At 27.3% G+C, this 11,112-nt stretch overlaps 1 protein-coding gene across 1 annotated transcript; it reads right to left on the bottom strand.

Annotated features, from left to right (window-relative positions):
• Positions 1 to 3,228: 3,228 nt before the first annotated feature.
• LOC107452755 (uncharacterized) lies at positions 3,229 to 6,397 on the bottom strand. The gene has a single exon (XM_016069328.4). The coding sequence runs from the start codon at positions 6,307 to 6,309 to the stop codon at positions 5,149 to 5,151; it is 1,161 nt and encodes a 386-aa protein (XP_015924814.3). The 5' UTR covers positions 6,310 to 6,397; the 3' UTR covers positions 3,229 to 5,148.
• Positions 6,398 to 11,112: the final 4,715 nt, after the last annotated feature.

The raw sequence follows: 11,112 nt of genomic DNA, 5'->3' as shown, positions 1-11,112 counted from the left end.
TTTAACTTATATCATTTAAATGTTTTTTATGAAGAGAAAAACATTTAAATAGATTTCACTAAATTTTTAATGTTACCTAATGCAATAAGCAATTTTTTTTTTAGCTTGTTACAATTTGTTTCAACTTTTAAATATTTTAATTTCTTAAAATATGTTGGGGGGGGGACACAATTTAAAGCTGTAATCTCTGCTTAATAAATTTCAAAGGCTTTCAATGAAAGAAATAAACAAAATAGAACAATTTGTTCAAAGTTTGTGAACAATTAAAACAATTTGTTCTTTATAGTATATCTATAATTTTTTTTCGGAGATAAGTTAGTTATAAAATAATGTTTTATTGGATTATAGTGAAATGATAGAAGTTGACGTTAATAATCATCTTGGCTAATGTTTAGAGGTTAGGTGTTGGCTATGGTAATATATTTCTCTTAATGGAATTGACAGAGGTTGATAATCTATTAAAAGAATGTTCAACCCTCTAAGTAAGTGTTAAGTAAAAATTTGTATTAAATCAATGAAATACTATAATTAATAAAATAAACCAACATAATAGTTTACTTTACGCATGCATGCTAGAGATGGTTAAATATTTTTTTAAAGAGTAGTTTTACTATTCTATAAATTGTTGAAAAGGTAACTTCGAAATTTTTTTTTTTTTTGTTTGCAAACTACTGCTGTTTTATAATATGAATATTATAATTAACTAATAAATAATATATAATAATATAAATCTAGGCAAAGTAAACACTCTGTAATTGAATAGTAACCAAAAAACACTTCAACTTTTAAAATTATTTTCTGCTAAGTTAGCATTACTGATTCATACAAGATTTTTTTTTAAAAAAATTTCTGTAATTTTGTCTCAATTGATGTATTTTTGGTGAGATGAAAAGGAAGTCCCTTACAAGATAATCTGGAAAGAAAATACAAATGCTTATCTTTACACAATACTTCCACAAGTTGTTATGCAGTAGTACAATGTAATGTAGTGCAATGTAGTTATTGGCAGTGTTGGAAGAAATAGTAATTAGTTTCTAGAGTTTAAGGATGAATACAAGGGGTAACACCACCCTCTCTACACTCACTAATGTATCATTATGCAGAGACTATTAATGCAGAGATGCCAACATAAATTTGATAACTTCATAACCTAAGACAGTAAAATAAAAATTAGATGAAATTTTTTTAAAAGTGGAATTTTAACAATTTTCCATTGTTGGACACTGGCACTTGACAGGGGTTGTGTTCCAGAATATATATTCAGTCGAAACAAAATGGTATCCACTTAGAAGTCAATAAATATGTAAAATATATTAAAAGATTTTTTTTTAAAGAATAAAATGATTACATGTTAATGAAATGTTCCTCAGTAATGATTTTTTAAAAAAAACAGGGTTGCCACTCAAATCTGGAAAAAAAAAAATTCGGTGTTTTCCCTGTACATATTTTACACAATATATTAAGAGGAAACAACAATTACTGTGCTCTTGTGTGAGCAATATTGGGCTAATTATTTTTATTAGTTTTAGTTGCTGGTAAAACAGCTGAACATACTTAAATAATGCTATAGTAAATTAAATAGTTTAGTATGGCTGAAATATCATGGTTAAATATCTAGATTACGCTCTGAGTCGTCACTATTTTTTAAAAGATAAAAATAAGAAACAATGAATAAGAATTCCCTGTAATTTCCCAGTTGATAAAGAAAAAAAAAATCAAAATTCCCTGTTATCTTAGATGATTTTTAAATCCCCTGTATTTTCCAGGTTTTTCCTATGGAGAGGCAACCCTGAAACATCTAGAGGAGCAAAATTCATGTATTATGATATTTTTACAAGATTGTTTGCGGATTTTTCAACTTTGTTAGCTCATCAAATTTCACCTCCTTATTTAATTTTATAATTGGGCTTTCATTCGTATTTATTTGCACCTTAATCGAGGATTTGATTTTCCATTTAATTTTTCCAATATAACTTCTAAAAACAATATTCTAGAAGAATAGAATGGAATGATAGGCTTTATATCATTTTCATTTATGTTTTCAGAATCGATTGGAATTTTTGGTTCCATAGGCTCAAACTGATAAATATTTAATATCTTCCAAAACAAGGTCAGTTTTTTGCTGTATCATTATGAATCTCTTAAACATGGTGCTAAGAGCAAGAAAAAATTAGCTAATAAGACAAATAAAAAACGGACACAATTTTCTTTAACTCTAACATTGTCAAATAACACGCGAGTGTTATTTGACAATGAGGGGACCATGTCAACCTTCATCTATGAAAAGGTACCCCATCATAGAATCAAGTTAACATGCCTTATATACTAGAATTTGAATTACATGTTTGTAGTGGTAGATATATATATACACTACAGCATGCAGATGTGTATTTTTTCTTTTTTACAATTTGGGATTGAGACTCTCTTATTTGTAGAAACTTCTTGATTAGTAAAAAATTATTCTTACTGCACATTTTTATCAGTGTTTTATCCAGATTTCTAAATATCATTAAGACAAACAGGATTCCTTAAAGAAGAAATAGTGTACAGAAAAACAAATCTTGGAAAAACCTTTGAAACTTGACTTTCCTTATATAAATTAAAGCTTAACAAGTAAGTTATAATTTAATTTGTTGTTTAGGGAGAGTGAGGTAAGTGAAATTTTTTTTATAACGGAGCTTAGATAAACTTCAGTATTTTTCATTAAACATATTTTTATATGACAAACTAATGGGCTTAAATAACAAAAAGTCTAGGAGCTACCTGTATTACCACAAAGCATATACAAGGGAAATGAAAAATCCAGTTTAAAGTCATGTTTTATAAACTTGATTGTTATTGTTATTCAAATTTATAAACTTAATTGTTATTTATTGATTTTTTTTCAAAAATGACTGAAGTACTAATATGGCCTTTTATTTAATTAAAATGGTCAGGGGTATACCTTGAATATTAACAGCTTTAGTTGCAGCATAAAAAATATTAGATTGATTTTAAAATATAAAATAATTGACATAAAAATTACTAAGTATCCCAGATTGTAAATTAAACTAATGAATGAACTCTTAGGTTTACTTTCTTTTTAGCAGCCATCCATGGGCACCTAATCTTGTTCTTGAATATCTATCTATCAATTGTACAATAAATCAATGAAAACTTCAAAAATAAGAAATGATATCTTAGATAAGGCATGTTTAGAACTTTAAGACATTAATGCAAAATAAAATGTTTCTGCTTTGCCATAGTTTTATTTCTCAACAATGGAATAAACAAATGAAAAAAAAAAAAAAAAATACAAATAATACTTACAAATGATAAAAGCATGTTTGTGAAATATAATCACAAGAAAATTTATAACAATCAACCTTGCTTAAAATTAACACACAGAATTTTCGTTTTTTCTGTATGAGTGAATAACATAAAGTTTAAAGATATTGGCAATTATTGCACCAATCATCTAAAAATAATTTATATTTTATAATTCACAAATTTTTCTATTCCAGGGATTTAATTCATTATCTTTAAAGACCATGTTTAAAATGTCACTTCACCTTTTTTTCTGAAAGCAAACATCGCAGTTATTGCTTAAAGATCTTAAATTAAACAGCTCATTTTTTATTTATTTCCAAAGTGTAGAACTTTTTTAAAAAAAATTTAAATAAAAATTGTAGAAACTTATAAAATTATTTACCTATTAAGAACCTTAATGTTTTATGATCATTATTAATCTTTAGTGTTTTTTGATCAGATTAATGAAGAATAAGTTTAAACTTGTTTTGATTTGTATATAAGGTATTATTGGTCATTCATATATAAGGTAATTCAAATGACAAAACCCAATAAATTTTTATTTCCCAAAATATAAATTTGATATGAATTATAGTAAAACTAAACCAAACCAATTATAGTAAAAGTTCCAAAATCCAAATTTTTTTATTACTATTTATCACTACTTGGGTGGTGCTTAAGAGCTTAAGCAATGGTAGGTAGTAAGTAGGGGAGGACACATTGAACATTTATAAGCTGCATTAAAAAATCTTTGAACCATTCTCTCTTAACTAGTATGTAGATATTGTATGTTCAATTTATACTTCATTAAATACAAATTAAATAAATTAGTTTGTTTGCTTAATCTTGTAAATTTAAAACCCTCTCCAATTCTTTTTATAAATCAATATAGTAATTATATTAATTTAATGGAAAATTAAAAATGAAGTGAAATTTTTGAATTGATTTAATGCAACAATCCCTCCCTACCAATTGCAGAACTGTGTAAGACTTAAATAAATACTTAAAAATTGAAAATAGCTTGACTATTGAGAAGAAATAATTTTTTCTTAAATTTAATGAAGACATGCATTATTTTGTAAAAGAAGTAAAAGGAAAGGAATATTGTATGGTATTCCAGTGTTTTTACTATACATTCGATGCATTTTGATATGGGGATGAAAAATAGGGAATTTGACAGCAAATGCCTGGAGAGGGCAGAAAAAAAAACTTAGTTAGCAAAAGAAAAATTAACCTGCTGTTTGAAAATAAACACAAATATGAGACATTGATAAACTCAAAAATTAGAATTTGCTAACTTAATCATTTAATTTGCACAAGGTAGTAATAAATGATTTTCTTTGTAATGATCAATCAAAGCAATAAATAACAGTTAAAGCAACAATAAAACTGAAATGGATATGAATACAATATGATTATGATAGGATAATCAGTTATAACAAGGTATATTAAAAAAATAACAATGGTAAATCAAACAGCCTAAAATAATAAGATATAGCTGGAATATAATTATTTTAAAGAGGCAGGGCTCTTGCTAAATTCATTGTCAAAATCTATAATGCAAGAGAACAAAAAAAAAGTAAGAGGTTTATTAGATAATGATATCACTTAGAAAAAAAAGGGTATTTTTATGAAAGATATTACAAGTACAGGAAATGGTAAAAAAGGTTATAGCAGTAAACAAAAAACACTGTTTTATCAAAATATTTTATAGAGAGATTAGAAAACATAGCTTTAAAAATTGTTACCCAATTAAACTAATTATTAAACTTGAACTGCAAATAGAAAAAAAAATAAAAAAATTCTATACACGACGATAGTAAAATTTTAGCAAATATTAGGTCATAAGAGTTGTTTTTGCTACCAAGTCGGCCGATTACATCGAAATTTTTTATGATTCCTTAAACGTGTTGCAGTTTTAAAACCTCGATTACAATCAACACATACAAATGGAGTTTCCTTGCTATGAGTGGCTACATGTTCATTTAGTTCAAATTTTACACAGAAGCTCTTAGAACACATATTACACTTATAAGGTTTATTTTTTTCATGTCTTAATAAATGTATTTTGTAAGTCTCTTTCCTGATAAAACTCCTATTACATATTTCACATTTGAAAGCTTTTTCAGGAAGATGCCAATTACGATGATTCATCAAAACTGCCTTGACGGTGAATCTTTCCCCGCATATATCACAAGCAAAAGGTTTTTCTCCAGTATGCAGGCGTTGATGTTTCTGAAGGCTTGCCTTAGAAAAGAAATTTTTGGAACAAACATCACAGTGAGCTGGTCTCTCACGAGTATGCTTTCGCATATGTACTTTTAAATAATATGCTTTGTAGAAACCTTTAGAGCAAATTGAACACACATGACTAAATTCTTCATTGTGCCTCTTTTCGTGGGATCTAAGATTATTCTTTGATGTGAATGCTTTATCGCACACAACACAAACAAAAGGTCGTTCTCCAAAATGCATTCTTCTATGATCTCGCAATTGACATTCATATTTATATGCTTTTTCACATTGATCACAAGGGTAAGGTTTTTCATCTAAGTCCAGAACTTCATCTTCTTTCTTTAAAGGCTTTGATGATATATCTATGAGATCCCCTTGTACGTCCCAGATTACACTTTGACTAGCTGATTGTTTTTCATCGGCGGAAACAAGATAGATTTGAGATGTACCATCATTGTTTACAATACGCGTTTCAACGATTTCTTGGGGCAGTTTTTTACCATCGTATATAAATTTAATTTGATCGATGTTTCCTGAGTCAGGCATTTCAACTTCACTCTCGTATTGCATATTTTCATCTGGAGTCTCCGAAAATGAATCATTCTCAGATAATGGGTCGTTTGTATCAGAAACATAAGAAAGTTCATCAGATGACAGTTGATTTTCATACTTTTCTTCCCGAATACTATCATCGGAATCATTTGAATACTCAGTTAAACTATTAGGTAATATTCTTTTCGTGCATTTTGACTCTGAATTTGAGAATTTAACAATAACGGGAGGCATGTTTAATTTAAAAATGTAATTTCCTTGCTATTTGCTTACTTTCTACACACAACTCAAGCTGTCTATTTCTGCCTCAAGCAAGATATGTTTAAAAAATGAGGTTTAATTTTTTTCTAACTATTCAATCAGAAAAGCTCAAAGCAAGTTGCTATTTAATTTATTACTGCCGAGTAAGGTTCTGACAAAAACAAAAATAAGCAGTTAAAAGCGTTCTAGTGTACAAAATAACAGAAAAAAAATTAAAAGCTAACTTTTTTAAAAAGTTATAATTAAGAAGTCTTATAAACTTTTCTCTGACATTATTGATTTCTTACATCATGGCACCTACAATTATTAAGCTTTCTAAACCTGATTTAGATGAAAGAAACACAGATGATACTTACGAATCAGTCTCCGAGGACATTTCTTTTTGTACTAAACTGGATAGTTTCGGAGAAGAGGAAGTATCTAGGCATTATCCTAAATATTATAATCAAGTGTTTAACTGTTATTTACAGAGTTCCAATGAAGAAGTAGATGACATAGAATCTACGGATAATTGCATTACACTTTTGAACTCATTGCCTAGAGAAATAGTTGAGACTTCTTACGAAGACAGTGACGGTAGCTCTAAAGTTATATATGTGCCTTCAACAAACCTTGTTATTGAATCTCCTGAAAAATTTGTTTCGCATACCAATTTTAAGCCAGTGACAAAAAGTGAATTTAAAAAAAGGAAAACACTATATAAGTGTGATTATTGCAATAAGGAATTTAAGTATGAGGGTCCGTTTCAGGATCATATACGTACACATCTCGGGGAAAGGCCTTTTGCCTGCGAGGTTTGCAACAAGACTTTTACTTCCCACTTTTATCTTCAAACTCATAGAAAAAGTCATAGTGATGTTTATGAACACATATGTCCAGAGTGCTCTAAAGGTTTCCACAAAAAATATTATTTACAAATTCATATGCGGAAACACACACGTGAAAGACCAGTCAAGTGTGAATATTGCTTTAAGGGATTTTATTCTTCTGGCAATCTTGCAAAGCATGTACGACAGCATACTGGAGAAAAGCCGTATAGTTGCGATGTATGTGGGGAGAGGTTTAGTACCATCACAGTAATGAAAAACCATCGTGATTGGCATTTTCCTGAGAATGCTTATAAATGTGAGATTTGCCATAAAAATTTTATCAGAAAAGAAACTTATAGGAAGCATTTACTCAGACATCAGGAAGATAAACCTTTTAAATGTGAATTATGTTCTAGAAGTTTTAGTGTTAAATTTGAATTAAAGGAACACATAGCTTCTCATAGTAAGGATCGACCATTTGCATGTGCAGAATGTAGGCGAACTTTTAAAACCTTATCTAATTTAAGGCGCCATGCTAAACTTCATACCTATCGACCAAAGTGGTAGCTTTGACATTGTAATTATCTTTATTAAAAAGTGTATTGTAACTTTCAATGGAGCCTTATTCATCAATTTTGATTATCTTGTAATATTTTATTTTGAAAATTTTCTAGAATTTTAATATTATTCGAATTGTAAAGTATAAATTGAATATTTATTTCTATATTATCTTATATCTAAATGTCTATTTGTATTTAACATTAGATTAATATTTGGTTAAGCTGGACAATGAATTTTAAAGTAATTGTTTCAGTTGATATGAAAAATTTGATCAATCAATTTCTGTTTTAATTAAAAGGTATTTGTCTTATCTTACTTTTATTTGTTTTTTCTTATGTATATTTCGTTTTTATTAACTTTTGCTCTAGTATAAAAAAAATGCCCATAAGTAATTGAGCAAGTGAAATATGCACTTTCATTGTAAACTAAAAATTAATGAAAAGGTAACATGTTTTTGTTTATCAATATGATGAAAATAAACATAATATTTTGCTGAATTTCTTTTGGTTATGAAATTTATTATTGAATAACCAGGGCCCAAGCTAAGGATTTCAAATTAGCTAAATATCAAAAGAATGAGCTGCATTTCAAAACTCTTAGTCAAAGGCAAATTTTAACAATTTCTTATGATTGATTTTTTTAACATAAAAAACATCAAACCAAAATACAAATCTACTATAAATTCAGTTATTTTATAAATGTAACAAAGAATTACTTAGCAGTTGGAGAAAAGCAATAAATAAGAGAGAGGTTGAAAAATGTAGATGTTTCATCATCTTTGAGGGAAAGAAATAGGAAAATGTTGGGGTTAATTTTTGATAACATATTAGACTAAATAAGGATAAACTTTAGGCAACATTTTGTTATTGTCGCGAGAAAGATATTTTCTACAAGAATATTTGGATGATAATTTATGGTAGTTTGTCTCATGCTTATATAATCTCTCTTGATACTTACCTTATCTGAACTCAATATAATTCTAATTGGTTATACTTTTTAATGTAAATTATTATAATCGAAATCGAATAAATGTAAAACTTGTTCAGAAAAATTTCTGATATCTTTTTTTTTCAAGATTGAGGGGAATGTATATTTTTCTTTTCAGTGGAAAATATCATTAAAAGAAACGCAAATTTTTTCCGCAGAATTTATTATTTTCTCACATTTGACGAGGTGTTGAATGCTTGGCAAGGGGCCTGCTTAACATAGTTTTTTTATTTTTATGCTATTAAATTCATCAAATATCTGAGAGAAAAAAGGTTTGAGGAGCTATGTCCTATTACTTTTGACACATTTATTTAAATAATTGCAATGTTACTTTTTGTGGTAACATTTAATTATTTATCATTGTAATTCTTTTCCATTATTTCTTTTGCATTTAAACAAAATTTACTTGTTTTAATTTGCCTTTCTGTTACTCATATTATTCTGAACTTAATTCAGTGTCATTTGAACAACAATAATAATAATTATTTGTATAGTTTTTTGCCAATTTTTTTGAGTCTGCCTTTGTGTGATTAATTTTTCTTGTTTATTATTGTAATAATTTATCATTATTCTATTACATTTATTAAAATAATTGCAATGTTACTTTTGTGGTAACATTTAATTATTAATCATTGCAATTCTTTTCGATACACAAACATATGTATCATATACATGAACCTATGTATTCTTGTATCCATATCTTTCGTGCTGTTTTCTAAAGCAATATTTTTTTGTTATGGAAAATATCTTTTTAAGTTGTATTATTTTGCTCATTTCATTCATATATATATATATTTTTCTCTTAAACTTGCTGACAAATAAAAAATCAATAAATGTGTGTATTTTCATTAATTCAATAATACAGTGAAACCTCTCAGTAGCAACCACTCTTCTTTCCACAGCTAAATGATCATTAATGGATGTTGGTGGTCCTTAGAGGTTACCTCCATTGACTTCAAAATTGTTATCAAAGGTACATGATTTTTCGCAAACAATTTTAATTTTTGTTAGTTTCATTTTCTTGGTGCGAAAAACCACTTCTTAAGTTTAGAAATGCCATATACTTAAGTTTATATTTAGTATTTTAGTCAAATATTTAAATTACAAAATCATTTCAATAATTTTGTCTTTTATTTTTATTACTCTACATTTAAATTGAAAGTTTTATGTTAATTAAATGTGTTATGTTATGTATTTATATTAATTAATTGCAAGTTAAATATTCTTAAAGAATTACGATACATCTAATAAAAAAGAATAAATTTAAATAAGAAAAATCTGATTTTTCCAAACCTTTCTTAAGACATACAATCATAATCTACATTTTCAAATTATTCTGAAGAATGTTTATGGTGAATCTCTGCGGTTGATAAGATGCTTCCAAGTATAGTGCTGTTATCTTGAAACTTCCATTCCTACGTGGAAACAATACTAAGATAGAGTTAGATCTAAAAATGTAATCTTTGGAAATAAATTGAAGACTATCGCTATATTTTTTACTCCTGTTAGCTAGGCAAAAGTAAACTCAGCTAAGAGTTTTTAATTTTTCAGGAATGTTATTTTTTATTCTGTGCATGTTTTTCATTTTTAAATTGAATTCAGTGGTGCCTGGCTAACGAAAAAATATCATTAATTATTATGAATTTATTTTAACAGATCAGTTTTTTTAATTTTTTAACAACAGACGGAAAAAAAATTCTAGTTGATTACAGATTTAATGACCTATTTAAATATCTTTCCTTATAAAAATAATAATCAAATAAAGAATCCTTTTAATATTTAGAATAAGTTCAGGAAAATATGTCAAAGAAAATTTATGTACCAAAAAGGTGCTTGTCCTAAAATGTTTACAAAAATATTTTAACTATTGCATTTTTATTTAAAGTAAGAAAAAAGAAAAGTAAAGTAGAAATAATTTAGAATACTGCATATGGAATTTATAAGTATTTGATTTCAAAGAGGTTAAGTTTGAAAATATAAATAAAGTAAGATAATAGCGAGATAGATAAATTTGCAAAATCAAGGAAATAAATAAAACATGATCTGTGTTACTTGTTCTCTTGCTACACGCTAAGTCAGGGTGCCGATCACTGATGCCATCGACTTTCGCTCGGACAAGGAGAGACTGAAAGAAGGGCAGGGGCGAAGACTTCACAAAATCTTTTCGGTTCTTTTAGATTCATATTTCCCCTTTTTTTCAATTCAATTTACAAAATATTAATTATGACGATAAATAAATTTGAGAATGGTGTGAATAAAAAATAAAATATTTTGTGAAGTGTCTGTTTCTAAGTTAAAATATTTTGTGAAAGGTTCATTTTTACAAAAAAAAAATATTCTGTGAAGAGTCCCGTAACGGACCCAAATTTCTTCAAAACAGACCCCTAATTAAAGATATAGATTTCTATTTTAAAATTAC

The sequence above is a fragment of the Parasteatoda tepidariorum genome, chromosome 2 (genome assembly GCF_982258835.1).
Source record: "Parasteatoda tepidariorum strain Cologne lab strain chromosome 2, Ptep-v5.0, whole genome shotgun sequence".
NCBI classification, from domain to species: Eukaryota; Metazoa; Arthropoda; class Arachnida; order Araneae; family Theridiidae; genus Parasteatoda; species Parasteatoda tepidariorum.
This window is presented reverse-complemented; position numbering and strand designations above follow the sequence as displayed.

What these genes read in the sequence shown, in the direction of transcription:
- LOC107452755 (XM_016069328.4), bottom strand. Translation starts at nt 6,309, where the DNA reads ATGCCTCCCGTTATTGTTAAATTCTCAAATTCAGAGTCAAAATGCACG.